Here is a 21797-nt window from a genome sequence, read left to right as displayed (position 1 = left end):
AAATCGTGGCCGAAAAAATACATTGCATGCAATGTCTATTCATATGCCTCGTCTGTCGCTATATTATATCGGACAATCAAAATTAGTCGTAATATTCCTCTTGGAAAAATATACGAAGAAATTTATTCGATCCAAAAAGCAAAGGATACTTCATACCTTTGCTTGTAGGAATGTTTATTAATACACCGATACTTTACACCTTCTTTGTCGTACAAAGTATTAATCAATTTTCCAATTCTGAAACGAACGTAACGATCGTCTTCAAAACTTCTGAGCGAGGATGCGAGGCTTTAACCAATGCGTCCGACACACCTTTGAAGCCTTTTCCTCGTCTCGGTAATTTATTCTCATCTCGACTTTCAATCATCATTCCGTTTTGCATATTAATCGCGCGAAATCGGTTCTACCGGACTGCAACGCGAGCGACGCGGGGCGTGGTGTTCACGGCTGCGTTTTTCTGATCCTCGCCAGAGACACTCGGTCTCTTTCGATGGAAAAAAGAGATCGAATATTCCCAACAATGGGAAGAATATCGACGAACCTCTCGGAGGAAACGAGGATATTTCGTTACGGCCATGTCCTCGACATTTGTCGCCGCGTTTTCACGGCTGGCCGAATCCCGTGAGAAGATAAAAATCTCGATCTTTCTATAAAACGTGCAATGTCGAGCAATCCTCGCGAGAGAGAATCTCTTTCGGAAAGACAAACGGGCCGGAAAAAAGCGGCCGGTATCGTAGATTAAGAGAAGAAAATCAGGTGAATGGCATCTTGGGCTCCTCTCTCGCGGCGAGCACCCTTCTCCATGAGTAGTCGTCTCTCGGTGTATAAAAGCAATAAGAGCCGCGGCGAGAGCCTTTGAATGTAGCGAGCGAAGGCGGTAGATTCGAGTTGAGGATGGTTCGGGGTTGAGAAGGCACCAGGGCGATCGATACCACGAGCTGCACCCTCGTCGTCGGTCGGTGTTGTCGTGGCCGTTGCTCAATTATTAATCGTCCTCAGACCATCGTTTCCAGGCTACTCTGTCGTAGGTGCAGTGACACGTACCAAGGTCAGGATTCTCCATGTTTATTCAGTCGTTTCCCTCGTCTCTTCGTCTCTCTCTCTTTCTCCCCCCCCCCTCTCTCTCTCTCTCTGTTCATTGTACAAGCCTTTACGCTTTACCTCCGACGTTGTCGGAAATTCGAACGAAGGTATTCGAAGTGTTTGCTCATCGTAGAGAATTCACGGAAGTGTATATAAATCGAGTGTTTAAGAGGGAACGAGGATTAGGACAGGCAGCAATTTGTTTATGTTCGATGGAAAGTAACGACGGTCCCATTGAATAATAAAATCGCACGTAGAAGCTGCAAGAAATTAATTTATAGCGCCAACATCTGTCTTAAGTAATAATGTAATAATATATCTTAGAAATCGTGCATATTGAATATTGATGATCGTTGATACAATCTGATTTCTATAAAATATATGCATTTCCCACAATAATAATAATAACATCGTAATATGACAGAAAGTCCTGTCAGCTCATTAATTTGTAATTTACAATTCCTACGGGATATGTCCTTCCTCCAAATACCTCGTAGCTTCGGCGAACGATACGATTACACGTTCGTTTCAAACGTCGTTATTATAATCACGACAGTCAGTTCCCCTGTCGATGTATTGCTAATGAAATTTCAGAACGTGTAATCACATTGTGCGCGTAATGTTAATAAAACGTTTCCGTAAACTGTTCGAATACTTTCGCAGACTACCGTACATCGCCGTAACGTCGCAGCTAAACGTCCCTCCCCTGAAATGTTAAACCGCGTTTCTGCAAATGCACTCGACGGTTGCTCTACTTTTCCCTGTAATTTCAACAGACGAAATCGTGCAACCATGAGCTGGCACCTGGCTGCGTATCGTGCCCTGGGGGGGGAACTATATCGGACAACCCGTCACTCTCGATGACACTATGCCAATCTGTCCGTACGATTTAATCGACTGCTACTCTTCGCGCATCGACGCATTGCTCATCCGTGAACAACCGGGCCTGCAAAAATTCCCTTTCGAAGCGATGTGTTCGGCGAGCATTCACGTGGAAAACTCGTATAAAACAGCGAAAATAGAGAAAGAAAGAGAGAGAGAGAGAGAGAGAGAGAGAGAGAGAGAGAGAGAGAAGGGGATGGAGTGTAAAACAACGTTGCGATTGTGCAGGAACGCAATCCAGGTCGCAATTATTGTAACTGCTCTTCAGGGTTATAGCACAGCCCCTTTCCTTTCGTTGCCTCGTGTAACGAGTTTTAACGCCTTCTCGCGGTGAAAGGGGTTTTTCGAACGAGTTTCGCGCGTTTGCAAGCCATCAACTGCGCGAGTTAACCTCGTGAAAAGCGCACGCTGGAAAGTTTCAGCCAGCTGGCTCGGTGGGATTGTCGAGATATTAATTACTTGAGAATCGGATCATTAAATAAAATTTGGAGGGATAAAATTCAAATTTATTTATCAAATATTATTTGGAGCCTCGAATGAGAAGAATTTTGGACCACCTTATGATCTTTCGATAATCGTAATTCGATCATTAAGATATCGAATAATTGAACGATTTGTTCCAAGGCAAAGGTATGCTCTGCTCTTCTCGTCTTAGTTCCTCGAGAACAATGATCCTTCCAAAATCTTCTTCACGTTCTTGACTTACTTTCCTTCCCAATCTAGGATTAGCACGCTCGAAGAATTTTTTAAATTCAATCTTCTGGAGATATTCTCTCTCGTTCCACGCTGTAGAAATGCTTCGCATAGTAACTCGCTATAACTCTTCGAAAGTATTTTTAAAACTAGTCCTCTAACGTATATCGCGAAAAACGTTTTGAAACTTCGTTCAATTCGAAACATTCAGATGTTCAAGCTCAAGCGTGATGATACGCACGAAGGTTACAAAAGTATTTGAAAGGAATCGATCTTTCGCGATATGAATTTAACAGGAAAGAACGCCTCTCGCAACGATAAATATTCCAAATGAGAGAGTGTTAATAGAGCGTTCTTCGGATAACGAAGATTCGAACGAGAGGGTTTCTGCATGAGTGTGTTTCTACGCGACCTATCAATCCTCTGGATCGCCTACGGGTTATAGGTTTTCAAGGACGGTCGCAGCCGGCCCCAATTATTGATCCTTCGGAAGCGGTTTCCGGGTCTCGCTCGCGAATACTCGGACAAAACTTGAGTGGGTGAAACGGCCGGGGCCAGACCCGGAGTCCTCACTGCAGCGAGAGAGGAGCGAGAGAAACTGAGTGAGTACAAGAGGAAGGAAGGCAGTCGAAGGGAGCAAAAGCTGAAAGCGGAGCATGGCTGACGATGGGAGGGGGTGGCGATGGGTGTTTCTGCACGTTCTCGCCGGATCCTCCACTATTCTCTCGGTCTCTCTCTTCGTTTTCTTCAATCTTTCAGATTTCGAAATCGATCAACTGGAATCGCTCCGTTGAGAGACGAGGCCATCTTCGTTTATCTTCATTGACTCAGCTTGATAAATCACTTCTTTTCGAACCTGGTGACGATTTTTTAACGACGAATGAAAGAAATTTCTTCCTCCGATTTCACGTTTCCAATTTTTTGCTTACTAGAATGAACTATTGAAATTCAAGGAACGTGACTGTTAGCAATAATCGAGGGAATCTGACGATGAATTTGTCAATTAAACAAAGTTTTTCGACAAACTGTATCAGTTATATAACGAACTTTATCAGCAGTGACTACCAAAATTCTATATCTACGTAATCTACGTGATACATCGATAAAAATTCATCTCGCGAAAATTTCTGTGACTTTGTATTCTGTAAGATGGAATACATAAATTCTATTTGCGAAATTGCCTCTTAATAGGAAACTTCTGGTAGTCACACAGTATTCCTCGATTACTAGAACTAGTTCTACAAGAACAAGTTTGAAAGCTTTTTTTTTTTTTTAGTGAAGTAAACTCTTGTCGAGTGAACCGAGTTATTCCTGCGTAATATATTCATTATAGTAGTCTTTCGCCTATCAATCATTCAATCTTCTAGTATTCTATAAGCATTTTATTTACCAAAGTCCAATTGATTCACAGTTCCTACTCTTTGGCTCAGGCAAGAATAAAAATTGTTAAATCAATCGTGAGGTCCACCACTTCGACACAAAAATGAATGAAAACGAACTCTCCAATCGAAAATGTTCTACCAATAAATTATATTTTATGATTACCTCGAATTTCCAAGCTGGGAGGGGAAGAAAATGAAGGGAAGCAGGTCCAACAGCTAGATAGTCGTTTTCGCCACGGCGAAATCCCATCCCTATTGTCTTATAACCTCGATAACCAGGCTGATACGTGCACAAGAGCGACGTTGTAAAGTATAGAGATCTCGAACCTTGCCGCGAGTCGATGCCCGAGTTGATCGAATGAGTGGCCTTCGCGGAATTCGAACACGAGTGCCTCCTGCACGCTCAGCGATTTGCTCGTCGGAGATCCTTGATTAATATCCCATGCAAGCTCGCCGGTTTTCGAAGCGACAGGGAATTATTAGTCGCCACGTCGGGGTCCAACCACGTAACAGATGTCGTTATCTCTAAAATTCAGAAACGCCGTCACCGTTGCGACGAGCGTGTTACTCTTTGAAAGATAGTTGCTACGATCCTCGAGATTTTCGTATTCTTCAACTTTATTCTCATTATTGGGGAATTTTCATATCTCGATTTTATTCTCATTTTGAGAGGACTTTGAAACGTTTCGAGAAGAATCTCAACGTTTAGAAGAAAGTTTCAACGCTCGAGCTGATGATTTGGAAATTGATTGAGAAATACTGTGTATACTAACCACTATCGCTCGTTTCAAGTGTAATACGGGATGCGAAGTTCTGAGCACCTTCGTGAGCCACAGCTATAAAAATTCAATATAAAACGTGGAGTCTGTTAAAGAGCCGTTTGATCGTAAAGTTTCAAATGGCTGCAAAAATTCGACACTGTGGAAATAAAATACGAAACTTGTAAAAGGAAAAAAAGAAAAAAACAGAAAAACGTTTGATTGGAAGATTCGTATGTACATGTATACGAATATATAAAATTTCGAGCACTTTCGTGAATCATCGTGGCCGAAAAAATTTGAGAGAACCGTGAGAACGAAGTTTGCCAAATAGAATTTAAAATGAATTAATAAATAAATAAAACAGACCATTTAAAGTTTACTTCGTTAAGAAACAAGCCACTGCAAAATGATTGTTCATGAAAGTTCATTCGTTTCGTACGCGCGAAATTTATTCTCCTGCAAGCATTGCTTAAAAAAGGATCGATTCCGAAAATAACGATGCATTCGCGTGGAACCGCTGATTTATCACGAAAACTGAAAAGAATGATGGCCGCGCGCCGATTTCTGCGTACTGCCGTAACTTACGTCGTGATCACGTCACGCCGAGTATCAAACAACTCGAGCAACGTGTCCCATCGTTGGTCTTCGATCGGTGCGGAATAAAAAAAAAAAATGATCTCCTCGATACGATCGGCAAAGATAACGTTTAATCGAACGCTTCATGATTTTTGTACACTGTGAGCGAACAGACACGGCAGGGAAAAAAGAAACAATGCTCCCTCGTGGATCCTTTGTTGCATCTTTTGCTCGCTTTGCACCGAAATGTAGTAAATGCGTTGACGACTTTCTCCCGTGGAATTTCAATTTCAATTTCAAGAGAGAGAGAGAGAAAGAGCGAGTTCTTCGTCCACGATTAATGGAAGTGTCGTAGGAAGAAAATGCAGGCGTTCCTCTCACGCGAGACGGTGCATCCGTGGTCGAGCTTAATCACCGGTCATCATCTCCATAAACTCTGCAAAACAGAAATTAACAAGGTGTGAATTTTCACGATACGAGAATTTTACTTTCCATTCGCGAGAACGAAATTGATTATTTCGTTTGTCAAATGGAAAATGAAATAACGATCTTTCGATTCGATTTCATCAACCGCGTTTGTTTCAAATTTAATGCACGATAATAAAATATACGATATCCGTTCTGATATTTTTAATGCACGAGACGGGTCTCGGAATTTTTGTTCAGCTGCGAGATATCCAAAAATTTATTCATTAGATGTGCCATGAGAATTACTCAGAAAGCGCGTTCGCGTGAAAATTCGCGAATTCATCCTTTTACAAGTTTCATCACCGACGGTTAGTATAGTCGACTAAGGTGGCGTAATCCGAAATATTATTGTTGGACGATCCTTTTCATTTCGTCAAAGAGAGAGAGAGGAAGAGAGAGAGAGCGCACGATAGGAGAATATTTCTCCTGGAAGGCAAGTAGGTCGTATCCTTGCCCCTTTATTCGGAGGTTCTTCGGAGTTTTTTGAAAGAAGCTTTGGAAGGCCGGTATTAAGACGTTCGGAGGTTTAATCAAGCCCTCGTACGAGCCACCGTAACGAGCTCTATAGACGCGAGAAGCTAGCAGAAAAGTTCGTGTTGCCAATATCGTACACCATTCGCTCGAATCGCTCTTGGTAACGTTTGCCGAAAATATCATTAAGCGCGTCGTTGCAAAGCTTAGAATCACTATCTCTAATTATTTGTATCATCGAACACCTTCTATCAGTTTCGTCATTACTTTTATGCGACGTTTAATTAATGTGTAACATATAAATGTGACGTACAATAATGTTCAATTATAATTTTTTAATACCATCGGATTTTCTTTCATTACGAACAATTCCAAACTATAACGCGAAAACATCGCTTCTTGTATTCACATGATATTCTCTGCTAATTGCAAATTGATCCAAAATTAAGACTGGACGCTCTCAATAATGTTTAATAGCTCTCGTTTTTTTTCTTTTTTTCGAACATTAGAGAATTCTCTGAGGTAATTCTAACTTCCAACTTCTCTTTAAACTATTGACTTTTACGAGTATTTCTTCGTTTTACGTGTAATTACAATAGTCACTGTACGAATGCTCACCATCGAAGTCGACCGTGCCGGAGCCGTCGGTGTCAATTTCAGCGATCATGCCGTCCATTTGATCGGGTGTTATCTGATCATCCAGGGCGGCGAGAATCTCCCTGAGAGAGCTCGTTGGAATGTAGCCGTTGCCCTCCTTGTCGTAAAGCCTGAAAGCCTCTTTCAGCTCCTTCTGCAGGGCCTCGTCGTCCTCCTCTTGGAAGTGGCAAGCCACCCGATAGAACGAGTCGAAATTTAATTTGCCGTTGCCTGAAAGCCGACCCAGACCACAATTAAAAAACAAAAAAAGACAGGAAAAAAGAAAGGGGGGAGAGAGAAGGAGAGATAAAACAAAAATTCATCTCTAGATACCGCCCTCCCTTTCTCGCGGCAATTCATTCGACGTAGTGTAAACAAGCTGCTCGCAACCTTCTTCCCGATTTCCCCGTCCCGCGGTCGCTTTTTGTCGGCCGGGTGGAAAAATATCCGAGACGATATACTTGGTAGCCTTCCAAACGCTCTCCGACCGAATAAATTTGAAATTTATATCGACCATCGCGGGATATAATTCTCATCGGTTGGACGTGGTTCGCGAACGTGTGTCCTCGGTGGTGGATGAGAGGGTGAAATTTTCGTTTTCGAACGAAGAATGCAACGGGGGAAGCTTCTGTTTTATGGGGGTGGACGGAAGTTTGGGCAAACTTTCACTTTGTGCAGACTTCACGTAGCAGAGTTACGCGGAGTAGATCAGTCTTTCTTGTTACAAGATATTGGAAAGTGTGAGATTTTTTTTCGTTCTTTGAATTTTTTAGTATTCGAATGTTGTATGCGTTACAGAATGGAATTGGAGGATTCGTAAAATTATAGAACCCACGTGAAATGTCTGAATGATGTTCGAAATTATTTGAAAAGAAATTGGAAAGAGAAACGAATAATATAATATTCACCATTATTTTCCTTCAATTGTTACATACTAGAACAACAGAAGAAAAATTTCCTCGACGAATCTCTATTTAATTAAACAAGTTATCCTCTCCTTTGTTAAACTGATGCTCAAAAATTCATACAGAGTTCTACTCGTAATACCCAGAATTCTGTCCCTCGAAATTAGCGACTGGCCTCTCCCTTTTAAATTGATGTTTAAAAATTCATACGAATTTTATTCTACACGTGAAATCTGCTTGCAACTTCACCTGGATTCTGTCGCTGAAAACTGGCGGTCGTCCGGACGACACGATGCCTTAACACAGAATGGAAACGGGTACGGGCAGATATGTCTCGGCACGACGTGTGTGTCGATATCTGCATAATAATGCGTGTTGATAAAGCCAGGTCGCCGGGCGCAATGTCAGCCAGCGGCGTTGTCTCGATTTCCAAGGCAATTCGACGGGCTTACGGTAATTTCTGGCATTCGGTTCGGTGTCACGGTTCGACGTCATGGTTAAGTGCTTCTCGTTCGAGCGTTGTAGAGGCGGACACGGTGGCTAGAGCAGTTTCGATCGCGGCTTTTCTTCGACAACGTCGATGCTTGCCCGACCTTCCTAATTCGACCTCGCATTCTGTCTGCACGAAATACAATTAACGCGCGACCGTTCAATTTTTACAAATATTTGCCTTCTCCTCCTTTTTTTTTTTTTTTGGATGTTTTATTTGTTTGTTGTAAGAGTACACTCGTTAGTAATCGAAACTACTGGCAGGTGTTGGTACTTTTAAATCGTTGAGATTTAAATAATAAAAGCTCTCAGCTTTCAAAAAATTAAACTGCTTAAGAATTAAACTGCGTATTACCGGTCGTCAAGACTGAGGTTTCAACCATTAGTTTCATTTCATTTCATTATTAATCATTATTACGCGCAGGACGTAAAATATGAAGTGAAATTGAATACTCGAAATTACCATATTGTTTGAGAGTTGGTAACATTCTTTCGCATTATTTCTCTCGCAAAAGAATGAAACTACATTAAACAAAGTCTTCATTTGTCGAACTAAAAGTCGAGACAAATCCAGCCATCTAATCATTTTGTTGACAAAAAACGAAGTACTCAAATATTCCTTCAATTTCGTTTCTTCCACAAGGAAAGAAAGAATTTTTTTAAGCGTCACTGTAAATAGTTGTTAGTATCCGCAACTTTTTTAAAAACGAACAATGTCGATTTAACTACTTAGAACACTACGCTGTGAACTATCGAGTACTCCTTATGAAATATAGAGGGAAATTTACATAAACGCAGCGTCTAATCACAAAGAGCGTTTATACGAGTTTCGCGTTCTCGTTCTCACCTAACTTTACATCTATATAAAGACCAGGATGACCTAATACCAGAAACTAATAATTCCTAAAATATTTAACAATTTTCTAATAACTTGTCTTTCCATAAGTACACTTATGAACGAGCGTATAACTCGTTCTCAAATGTCAGGATAGTAGGTGCTTTTAAATTAGTACATAGAATCGAGCATGTAATAATTGTTGATGATCAAACGTAACAAATGTTTTAATGTTTGCAATGTTCGTGGAATACGTGAAACAAGTATTTTGCACGTGAATTATGACGAATGAAGATGAAAAAGTACAATATTGAGATACTAAATACAATTTAAGAAACGAGATTTTCGAAATATATGAAAATGTTCAGGCGGAGAACAATTATGTCGCTCTTCCTGATTTATGTGACAACGTACTGTATCTAATTATTACGAATTTTACCCTCGACTATCTTTGAGAACGTATATAAGGTGAAAAATGATCGAAAATTGTCAATTTTTTTTGTCAAACTTTAAACCCTTGTAACTTCATAAGAAAAAATTCAAACAAATTCTAAGAAATTATTATAAAAAGAAAATCTACTGCAATCTTCAAGACCTAAAGTAGATTTATTTATAAAAAAAAAATTCCAATATTTACAAAGACGTTCAAATTTGCAAAATGTTTTAGAGTGTAAACGTGCAGTACCTTTGCACGTTCATTTTTTCAAATTACGTGGCGATAAAATGAGAAAAAAAAAGAACAAGAATGTGTAAGCAGAAAATTCGTTTCGAATCCGATTAATTACTTTACTAGCCAATCCATCGGAGAGCGTGAGAGTTAAGTTTCTCCTGGATACGAACGCGTGGGTGAGAATTCTTCGAGGAACGCACCATCCAGACTCTGAATCGCGATTTGTTCCAACAGTGACACGATGTGTAACGTGAAATATACGAAAATGTGGACTGGAGAAGGTCTCGACCCAATTCTTGTTCTACGGTGAGAAAGGAGCCTACGACGAGACTCCGTGGAAGGATATCTTAGAAATCCTCTTCCTTTTGAGAGAGAAACTAGTCAAAGGGAGTCTTAACATCGATGTGATACGATATCCGATCGTTTCAATAAGCCTACTGGCTCATGAAATAGGGGACGAATTATCTTTTATCTGATCTAATTTCTAATTTCACTTCAACCGTCAAAGTAATCAAAATGATCATCTCGGGTAGCATTTTTCGAAAGTGCTTTCAACAAGATAAAAGCGTGTACGTTATTCCTTACGATTTTCAAATTACTTTCATTACTCGTATGCTTCATTGCTTGAATTTAAATTTCATAATTTCAGTCGTCGGTTGTACCGTTCGTCGAGTTCTAATTTTAATTTTAATCCAACGTGTAATTTCGTTCACCAGATTGACCCAATCCAATTTATATCTGATTTAAATACAATTTATATGTAATTCTAATTTCCAGTTTGCGTCTGGCTGAATCTAGTGCCTAATTTCTTTCGATTATTTCAAACTCTCTCTCTCTTTCTCGCCGAGACCGTAGCGCCAAGCAATCACGTAGAAAACGCCAGGACGAAAATAGGAAGGCTAGGAACTATAGGCAGAAAGCTATTAAAATTGATTGGTAAAACTTAAACGCTGCGTGAAACGAACACCGACAGTCGCCGGGGCGACGTTGGGGAAAAGTTTCCAACGCGTTCGCGTTATTCAGCTTTCGTTACCTCTATACACGTGCTTCCCCGTGTCTCAGCCATTATATCATGAATTATTTGGCCCCGTTCGGTCGAACGGAGGCATCGATCCGGCCGCCGTGCAACCGACGTCGCGTTCCAAAAAATTTGCTATAAAACTCGCGAAAAGTTCAGTGGAATCGGAATTCCGAACGCTGCCGTTCTCGTCACACTGCAGGATTTTCTGTCGCCGAGAAATTGGCCGTTAAATCGTAAATCGTGGCATACGTACAGTTTCGCGGCCGCGAACTTTCATTAAACTTACATTAAATTTCCGATCGTTTCGAAAAAGAAAATTGGCGACATTTAAGCTGCTTCAATCTCGCAACGTGAGAAGCAATAGTACAGCGATGAATCTGGGCTCGCTTTAAAGCCCGAAGCTTCCGTCTTCACATTCCGAATCACACGAATGTACTATAAATTTGAACGTCCCTCGATGGATTTGAAGATCGAAGCTCTGCAACGATCCCCTGAAACCTGCCGTGGAATTTCTTTCCGACAAATTACTGAACTTTGGACTTCGACAAAGTCTTCGAGTTTCTGCAATTTTTGTCAATAACTTGGCGAAGAAAAAAAAATCATACAGAAAACTTTAGAGGATTATCGCGTATGTAGAAATTCAAATGTTCTTAAAAATTCTTTTTCAGAGTAATTTTTATTCAGTGGTAGAAGCTTCAAAACGAGAAGCGGAAGCTTTAAAACGAGACCAACTCGATTGCTGTACGACCTTTTTTACGAGGTTGTAACAGTCTGAGATATAAGGGAATGTTTCATCGTTGGCACTACAGTTGTGATCTTTTTATCGTCTTCCTATTCGACTAGTGTTTCGACTAGTTTTTCAAAAAATTACCATAAAACTCGAGTAAAATCCGACGGAGAAATCGGAATTTCCAAAGAATATTCCGTCGTCTTTCGGAATCTTATCCTAAAAATTGTTGTGTACCTTCCTCGTCTTCCTGTTTGAGTAGCACTTCGAGCTCGTGGTCGTCGAAAGTGTGCCCCAGGGTGTTGAGGATTGTCCTTACTTTTTCCTTCTCGATCCGGCCAGACTTGGTTGAATCGAACATGGAGAAGGCTCTCCTGAGCACTGTAAAACACAAACGGATCGCAATAAATCGCTTCTGTATCGCTAGTCGTTCATTCGTCCACGTTATCTCGTAAACGATTCACGAAAATATTACGAAATGATTATTACGTACGAAACATTTCGAATTCGTTTGAAATTCTACCGACACAGTCACGAGAATCGTTTCTTACTACAATGACGATAAAATACCAAAAAATGTTTCTCTTACAAAATAAGAGAAGGTCATCCAGTATATTCACGAAGTTCCGCAAAAATCAACAAAAAAAAAAAAAAACCCAGAAGATCACTCTCTTATATTCCAGAAGATTCCAAACCCAAGCAAGCACGTTACATCCATTTATTCATCTTCATTTATTTATACAGCGTGGCCGGCGTACATACGCCGGTGTATTAAAATAACGAGGCCAAGTCAATCGGTAGTTTATTTCGCGATACAGATGCTCTCCGGGGTTGCGCAATCGGAAACCGTCCGCGTGAGAATGCGTGGCGTAGGCGGGGAACGAGAAAAAACGAGAGTGGTGGCGTTTCTTTTTTTTCTCTCTCTCTCTCTCTTTTTCTTGAGAAATCTCGCGAACGACCACGCGTTCTTCAAATCGTCGCCGCGACAAATCGATTCGGTTTTGGCAGCGGCTGGCAATCCGGCCGGGCCACGTTCCGGCGACAAATCTTAACGAGCAACCGGGTGGAGAAACCGGCCCTTTGAAGTCGCGACGTGTAAAATACACGCCAGCCTGCGACCTAGATCTTCGACATTCTCGACCTCTTTTCTCGACCAAATAAAACCATACTTGTTGACGCGCAACGTCCGGCGACGCTGGTTACGCGAGCGGAATTCCGTTTTCGTCCCCCTTTCCTTCTCGGCTGCGAATCGACTTACTTTTCACCTGCTCGTCATCCTGAAAACAGAAAGAAGAAGAAGCAATTTCGATGGAGTTCGAGGATGCTCGAAATGAAGGACACTTTTGACCCCTTAGTCGTTAGTTAATGAGCTTAATTTTATAACAATTGAGAGGATGATAAGAGAATCATGTATTCTCTGCAAAATCAAAATTCGTCACGCTAGTACAAAGGACAATATTTTGTCCAAACCTTCGTGCCATTTGGAATTCAATGGAACCTTCAACTTTGAAATTTTATGCTACCTGCAGAATTTAATACAGCAAAATTTTCTTTTTCTTTTCCGCAGAATTTAGTCTGTCATTTTAATCGGCAGATTGCTTCTTCGAGTGGAAGAATTAACTATCTAGAATTAGTACGTAAGATTTCGACAGTCAACGTTTGTATAGTCTGTATGTCTGTACGCAATAAATAAATATTTTTCTGTATGTTCAATCTCCATCGATTGTTTTAGTTTAACAACGTTTACGTATATTTTTTAGCACAGATGGAAACTCGTCTTCAGAAATAATTTTTTTACTAGTGAACAGAGGAAGGGGACGCTTCGATAGACAATTTTATATTATTGTACTTGGTTAATTCAGAGTCAACTGCAAACGATATATGAACGAAAAGTTGCGAATTTTTACGAAATTCTGTTTATTCTATTTTCAAATGTTCATCGAGTATTAAGAATCGTAATTACTGACTAACTGAAGTTGTAAATTACGCGAGGATAATTTTCTCTAAGTCCAGAGGTGTGAAACGTTCACCACGTGCGTGTCGCCGAGCTCTGTTCACTCGAGAAACCCGGGAAACCAAAGTGTTCAAACCGAATTTCGACAGAGTTCCTCGCTGGAGATTTAATTCTCCATCAATTACTTCCGTTATGGAAAATCGATCGGAGAATCGCTGGCGTTACGCCAACCTGCACGATTTTCTGCCGTCTCTCTCTCTCTCTCTCTCTCTCTCTCTCTCTCTCTCTCTCTCTCTCTCTCGATTAATGCAACGAAAAGCATTCGACGTGTATGTATAACAAACGTCACGCGACTTTCGCGACTTCTCGTCTCTCACTTGTTAATTGCAAATTGACTAACCATTTCCCAACGCTTCGAGCAAGTTGAACGCACGCGTCGTGTTTCCTCGTTCTTCGCCACTAATGGCCTATCCGCGCTGGATATCTTTTATAAGCTCAGCCAGAACGCGTGGAAGGGGAGGCGCGGAATTTCTCTCATCCCTTCCTGCGAACTGTCGAAAATTCTCACAGCTTCTCCCGCGGCGCGGACGGACGACGCCAATTCTCCCTGCTATAATACTGCGATTCGTTGTGTAAACGATTAACTAACGCCATTGAAGCCGTCGTTTCAAGGGCGCTTCGTGTGCGAGCAACCTGGACGATTCGTCCTTCGAATCTTCGATAACGATGAATCTAAATCTGCGTCCTAAATAACTTTACTTTACTTTGTGAGAAGAAATTGACAATTTGTTTGGCATTTTTTTCTTTTTCTCTTGCAAGAGAAAACTTAGAACGAGACGTTATGAACGCGTTATGAAAATTTTTCTTCCGTGACAAAATTGATAAATTTTCAATTTTCTTGGCGCGCGAGGCGCCTAAATGATGAGAAAAGATTTTAAATTTTACGCTGTCAAGTGGTCAAATAATGATCCTTTTCTCTACAGAGGCAAGGATTTCTTTTCTATTGGCAATCTATAGTCAATAGTAATGGAAGGGTGAGAGTCAAGAGCAATGAAAATAGAAATAAAAATCGAAGATCTCGCCATCTTCTCATAATGACTAGAGTGTGAAACTGATATCAGAGATGATCGTTTCAAGTGCGAGGAACAGGTAAAAATTGCCAATGCAAAGACGAACGCAAAGTCGTTTGAATTTTCGAAAGATGCACCGACGCGAATGAATGAAACTTCAATGAACAATCTCAGAATCGACGGTTCTGAATATTAACGAAGGAACGAAGTGGTTAAACGCAGGTTCGTCGACCGTGTTCGCCCAATTACTCCGTAAGGTAGACACCGGTGTAAATATAGAGCGACTCAATTGGTATTGGACATTCCGAAAATATCGCCGGTTTATTCAAATAATAATTCAACGGAGAGATGGCACGCCACGCGTAGGTGGCACTGACAAGATAATTATAGCGTTTGCCGTCTACCGCGTTCTTACGAAAAGCGCTATACATCAGTGAGGGGCGTGCGCTTTGAGCCGAAAAAAAGACGCAGCAAGAATTCGCTGCACTTTGCTGCCGTTTGCCATGCTCCACGTGCGATAATTGTTACGCAATCTTTGCATGAAAACTGATCAATCTCAAGTTTTTTTTTTTTTTTTTTATTTAACTTCATTATAAGATTCAGTTTTTAGGAAACGAATAGAAACTATTTTTAAAAGTCGACACGAGTGACGGTGAAATTAAAGAACAATGTTTGTAACGTTATTATTCTGTTTGTGTTTTGTAATACATTATAGAGTTGATCGATATGGCTTCTGAAATTACGCGTATACATTTGACGGATGTTTTTATAATTTAATTTAATTACGTGCGTTGCATAGAATATTTCGAAAGTCTATCGACATTTTGTTAACAGAGACACAGATTGGAGCCAATCTGAGAATGCATTTAGAAGATGCAAGATACTTGTTAATTAACATACGTTTACATTAAAACGTGTAATAAATATTAAAGTGTTGTGTTTTATGAATACAATGGACAATTGATCAAATGATTTTATACACTTGTTCTAAATATCTTGTAATTTCTATATATATATATATTTGTTTCAAACTTGAATAATAATCGTCGCAGCCGTTAATAAAAACGTTGGAATATTTTACGTAACACGCGCGTGATGTGTTCGTAAAAAAAATTCCTACGAGCGCTCGAATATTTTCGAGAGCAACTGTATGGACTTCCACCGAGTGGAATTTTAATTATCTCCCGGCCGATGTAGTCGAACGTAGGTCGGCTACAATTTCGTTTATTGCCCAATTTCGTTCGATCGCGCGGAGGAATTGTCTCCTTTTCTCTCGACAAGAGCGAGCCCGCGTGTTCGCCGCGGGATATTAAATTTCTTGGTAACCGGTGAAAAAGAATCGACGATCGCGCCGGACCGATGGAATGGTAAGCGGTAGTATCATAGTCTCTGGAATGTTTTGAAATAGCAGCGCATCCCCACTTCTTCAGCCGCTGTGTTTCTCGGCCGCCTCCTCACGGCCATGTTTGCGGTCCACGAAAATTTTATTGCTTCTCCCCTCGGGAACTTTTTGGCAGGCCTTGCCCAGCCATATAGAAAACAATCGTATAACAGTAAATTTCAATAATATCCGCGTGGCGCGATATACATCGGGCATCCCCTGCTTTCTATTGCACGTAATAAATTTTTTTTCGAAACCGAGTGTTTCGACGTTGGTAATCTCGGGCAATCGTGTCTTTGATTTATAGTTCATTCGTATTATTGCTGTTGTTCGTATATAATAATGTTAACGAGATAATTGCGGTGTATCTCGTATGCATCGTATTAAAGTGAACGTCGCGGTTGCAAGAAACATAAATTTCATCTATTTGATAGACGCGTATTTAATTAAATTTAAATATCGTGCAAATTTTACGTATCGTGATAAATTGCATTAACTGACTGGCCGATTGATTATTTTTTGACTAAAGAATATTACAAGTGAGTGTTAATATGAGAGAAAGTACGAAGAACAATACTGATACTCCAAGTAATTCTTCCTACTATTTTCCCGTAATTCTAGTATTCTTCTCATAAATATTGTTCGATTGTTATGATCTACAAATTCCTTATGAGGTTTAAGTCCACGGTGGCCAATTTATCAATGTTTCATTCAGAATTTTATTGACAATAATTCTACTTACGAAATAATGAGTCAGAAGTGCCTCTCAAAATCATTAAATCCAAGTTTAAGTTCAGAAATCAAAAAATCCAGTCGCGAGACCAGCTTCACTGGCTCTTATTCGCCTGTTTGACAGCTTCCTCCGAAGATTTTCAACCGAAATTGCACATCGACGATCCATTTCCACCCCGTACGTGTTTACCAATCGTCGCTGGCTCGATTGTTACGCTGGCATTCTTTATTTCACGGACGTAAAACGAAGACATTTTCCGATCGAGACGTCGCGATAAAACGAGTAACGCGTCAATCGATTAATTCTCCGTGCGCTGGGAAAGATAGCAAGGGAAGGGAAGCGAAGCGAGGCAAGAAGCTTGAAAGCTTCGAGACTCGTCGAGCGACTGAAATCTCGGAAATTACCATGGATCGTTCTGCTACAGCGTGTCATTAGCAGGGAGCCCGAGAACAATAGAGGCGGGATGCACCTCGACCTCGAAACGTTGACTCGACGCTTACGCCGGATTTTTCGCCAGTAATTAAGGATATTGTTCGTCCTGCGACCTTAGATTTCTATCTCGCCAAGGGAAAAGAGAACGAATTTTTTATTTCAGAGGTGGACGCTTCATTTTTTCCAAAGGTCTCGTTTCTCGTTAGCGCCACGCTCGCGTTTCTTTCTTTCTTCCCTTTTTTTTCTCTCTCTCTTCTATATCTCTCTTGGTTACTCTCTTGGTTGAACGTATTGGAAAATCCTTCTTCTTTTTTTTTTTTTTTTGGATTGAAACGTTTCGAAATAGAGATTTGTTCGCAGATTAAACGATTAATTGTAGAACGTGGACAGAAGGTTAGGATAACTCTACTGATGGGTAGGGAGAAGGTCATGAGAAGTTCTTTTCGAGCGAAATGATTTTTAATACTATACAATGGAAAGTTTTTACTGTACAGTTCATCTGAAACGTATAATTTTGAAGCAGTGTGGATTAAAATCGACAGAATTGATTTTATAAATCAAGTATTGACCGACTGAGTTACGCTAAAGTTGATATTGGAAAAATAAAATAATATTTTGTACGACAAAGTAAACAACTGCGATATAAAATATGTACTCAGTTTTATTATTCACGATACACACTGAATATGAAGTGCATATGAAACGTCCATTAGTTACATGTAAATCAGTAGTTCACATCAAAGTTTAATTCCTAAAACCTTTTAAAGTTTCATATCTCGTTCTCCATTTTGTCGGAGGCTTCAATTAAATATTAAACAACAGTTTGATGATTTATTAAAATACCTTTTACTGCTCATTATCGTCTCCAAATTTCAAATTTAAAAGGAATTATAAGGAAATCACCGATTCAAGGCAATTTTGAGTTAAACAACTGTAAAAAGCCGTGTGAATCACATTTGTCTCTAAACAGAGACCCTCCTTCGAATCTAGTATCGTCTTCTCGATCAATAATTCGAGAAACTCTCTGCTACCTGACACACAATCTAACTTTGACGGATATGCAGATTTCAGCGATCGCTTCTCGCGAACGAACTCTATCTGGGGGAGAGAAAAAAAAATATTTTTTTCTATACGGGCAGCAGACTTGATCGCAATAGGTAGATAAGGGGATGCAGGACATTGGAAAGATAACTTTGTGAACGGAACAAAAGAGATCCGTAAACGGTGATGGCCCAGTTTCGCTTTTGGCTGTAATGGCTGAGCTACGCTCGGTAAACAACATTATTTTGCAATTCCTAATGCTCACTTTGTCTACATCCTACCGGGGCTCGTAAATTTCACGGGGAACGTTCCCCGTGAGTAAACGGCAATCGTTAACGACCTCCTTCAAGAACGTCCCAGCCCAGACTCGGAGCCCTCGCGAATGTTCATTCTCCTATTTAGGGAGAGATTGTTGCGCGTGAAACGGACAATCTAAGAGACACGTGAAAATTATTCAGAATTGACTGAGAGACCAGTGTTAAATGACGCTCGTCAGACAAAAAGCTTACGATAAAAAAGCTCTTATTGAAAGAGGTCGAACAAAATGTGATCGATATCTTGCTCGCTAGTATAAATTCATGCATTCTCTATAAAAAACAACTGTACATTACGAAAATGAAATTCCAACGACACAAATATATTAAATGTTTAGCCGAATTTAGTCGAATTAGAAACTAGAAACAGATTCGCATAGTGAAAAATGGTTACACGTTTTAACAGATGAATAACGTCGAACGAAATGCAAGTGTGTTTATTAACAAACGTGAGAGACATTTTAGAAACGATTTAACCCTTTGCGCTGTAACTATTTTCCTAGTTTGTTCTCGAACTCTGATTCAATTTTTGAGCTAATCTGTTTTAGCGACTGCATGAAGCGCCGCGTCAGAGGTGACTCCAGAGTTCTAAAAAGAGATGGTTTTATCCAGAGGCCAGGGGTGACCTCACGTTGCGAAGGGTTAATCATGAACGATGAATTAATTAAAATTCCAACAAACTAAACTAATTAAAGCGAACGCTTCTTTTTCTATTTTAAATATTTGAAGACTTCGCGCGTATGCTACCGTCGAGAGCGCGACAACGAGGGAATTTTCACATCTCGCAGAACATTCTCGCAATTGTTCTCGATTGCAGTTCGGTTGAATATCGATGTGAGAGTTGTTCACACGTCCGAGCAATTAAACTCGCCGGAGAGAAATTAGATAAACGCGAGGAGGCGAAATTTCCCTGAATTGCGAAGCTTCCAAGCCGAGGGAAAAAAAGAAGAAAGAGAAGCTTTCAACATGACTTCGTTCCCGCTGCTAATTTCATTCGCGTCCAATAAAGAGAGAGAGAGAGAGAGAGAGAGAGAGAGAGAGAAAAGAAAGAAAAACAATTCGAACGATGCTGGAAATTCCACTGATTCATTTACCTGGCAAGGAAAGCGCGACAGACCGTATATACATATATATTCTTTTTTTCCCTTATCGATCACGAACGAATCTAACGCTTTTTCTTTTTATTTTCGATGACAGGCTCGCAACAAACCGGCAGATGGAGTAGGCCACGTGAATCAGAAGGGCTCGACAGGTCAGAAAGCGCCGCTGACTGCCGGACAGAAGGTGCCGCCCGGTGCGAAAGTTGCAGCGAAACCAGCTCAGAAACCCACTGCTCAGAAGGGACAGGTGAAAGTCACGCCTAAAGCCGCTTCCGTCAAGACTGGCAAGAACAAAAAGAAGGGACAGAGGCAGCAGTACGATCTCATCGTCACCATCAATTTGGTGAGTAAGAGTAATTCCCTCTTGTTTCATTTCTCGACGAATTTCTTAAGTTCCAGAACGTCGAGTTTCACCTACAATGGTGATTTCTCAGTGAAAAGGAACCTTGTACATTCGACTGTAATATCATTTTGATGAATTGAACATTAACGAGAATAACTTCATTGAAAAATAACAAGAATAATTTCGCTGAAATTATTTACTTTGATCATTTGTATTTCTTTAAAAGAAAAAAATTTAGCGAGATCTTTTATCTCTAAGTACAATCTTTCTTTAATTCTCACGAGTTTTCCTCGTCCAATAAGAAATAAAATATTGATCGATTATTATAAGAAGCATTATAGTTTGGATATTATTTATTTATATTACGTGTATTACGAGCATATCCATGTCAGTACATTTTCACTTTCAAATTCCGTTAAATTAATTATACTTGTAGGCAACAATTAATTTTGTTGTTTTAATTAATTTACTTATATCTGTTCAAATAATTATTTCTATTATTAAAATAAGAAAGTTTCTAACGCTACGTATAAACAGGCATAGTGAGGCCATTCAAATGATATTTTCAAATGATATTTCCACAAATAACTTTACATTAAAATAGTTATGAAACAATTTAACAGCCCCTAACACAATTAAGCACACACTGCAGTAGAAACAGACAGTCGCCTATCAGACGCGTCTCTGACCTATACTTCTTCATTAAACGACAGCACGAGTCGATAGATGCCTTTATTTTATATTTAAACAATCATTTAAATAAACGTTGACTTAAATAACATTCAATATTGTACACAGTTAACGCGTTATGCTGCAGTAGAAACGAACACTCGTGATCAGAATCGGCGCGCTCTACTCTAATACCGACAAACCGCGGTTAAACGTATCTTTAATTTAGATCATTCTGAACTCTATACGTAGCTTTGTATTTGAACAATCATTTAAATAAAAACAAAACTAAATGACATCAATACTGTGCACGATTAGATACATATAATATATACCAGAGTAGAAACGTACAGTCGTGGTCAGACGTACCGCGCTCTATTCTAATACCGACTAAACCGCGGACAGTAGAAACGGACAGTCGCCTGGCAGACTCGTGTCTCTCGTCTAGACCATCCTTCAGATGGTAGCACGGGTCGAACAATGAGGACGTTATGAGAGCGTACATCTTTATTACATTATGCCGCAAGTCTCACATCTCAATCTTCGTTTTATTTATAATCGGATAGAATCGAAGAAGAGGCAGCTCGATCATTCGCAACGCGGGCGCGTGTCGTAAGCGAAGGTTAATTCGCGTGACGCAAGAGAGGCGATCTGTGTTTTCCATTATCTAAATTGCGTTCGTGTATATTGTTGTTTTTCAAACGTCGCCGCGCCGGGCGCGTTTTGCACGAAATTAAGCTCTGTAAAAATAACCACGTTGTTGCGGCTGCATTTGAGGAAAATTTGCACGTGGCTCACGCGACGAAGCAGGTCAGGGAGTCCGTGGTTTTTCGTCGCGACACTCCAGAAATAGTTGCAGACGCTTTTATCATTTCTCTCCTCTTTCTCTCTCTCTCTCTCTCTCTTTCTCTTTCTGAAGCAACTAATAATTTCATTGCTACTTTTATTATTAATCCTCGTCCGTCCTTTGTTTTTCCAATTTGATTTGACCCTTGATATGAAATTGACACAGCGGGAAAATATCTACAATGAAGACGCAAATAGTTACATTTGCAAGTTCTTTTATTCTAAAAATTTCTATGTTCGATGGCGTGTCAAATTCATACGAATCTCACTCTCACGTGTAAGCCATCAATGAGTTAATTTTCAGTTTCTTTAGTT

The 21797-nt window shown here is 40.2% G+C and overlaps 2 protein-coding genes across 4 annotated transcripts in view; one reads left to right on the top strand and one right to left on the bottom strand.

The window, feature by feature from the left end:
* Positions 1-21797, top strand: part of LOC122535566 (neo-calmodulin-like) — a 52869-nt gene that overhangs the window by 11680 nt on the left and 19392 nt on the right. For all 3 annotated transcript variants that reach the window (XR_006308202.1, XM_043667226.1, XM_043667225.1), the window contains one exon: positions 19722-19967. Coding sequence is in view for 2 of the 3 variants with exons in the window: in XM_043667226.1 (XP_043523161.1) it covers positions 19722-19967 (246 nt within the window). In the remaining variant the exon portion in view is untranslated. The remainder of the gene's footprint in view (positions 1-19721; positions 19968-21797) is intronic.
* On the bottom strand, positions 5487-14048 carry LOC122535568 (troponin C-like). The gene is made up of 5 exons (XM_043667228.1): positions 13954-14048; positions 12858-12876; positions 11837-11980; positions 6935-7183; positions 5487-5813 (listed from the first exon to the last, which is right to left on the bottom strand). Exons 1-5 carry the CDS (start codon positions 13954-13956, stop codon positions 5785-5787), a joined length of 444 nt encoding a protein of 147 aa, XP_043523163.1. The 5' UTR covers positions 13957-14048; the 3' UTR covers positions 5487-5784.

This window comes from Frieseomelitta varia, unplaced genomic scaffold (assembly GCF_011392965.1).
Source record: "Frieseomelitta varia isolate USP_RPSP 00005682 unplaced genomic scaffold, Fvar_1.2 scaffold_737, whole genome shotgun sequence".
Lineage (NCBI taxonomy): Eukaryota > Metazoa > Arthropoda > Insecta > Hymenoptera > Apidae > Frieseomelitta > Frieseomelitta varia.
This window is presented reverse-complemented; position numbering and strand designations above follow the sequence as displayed.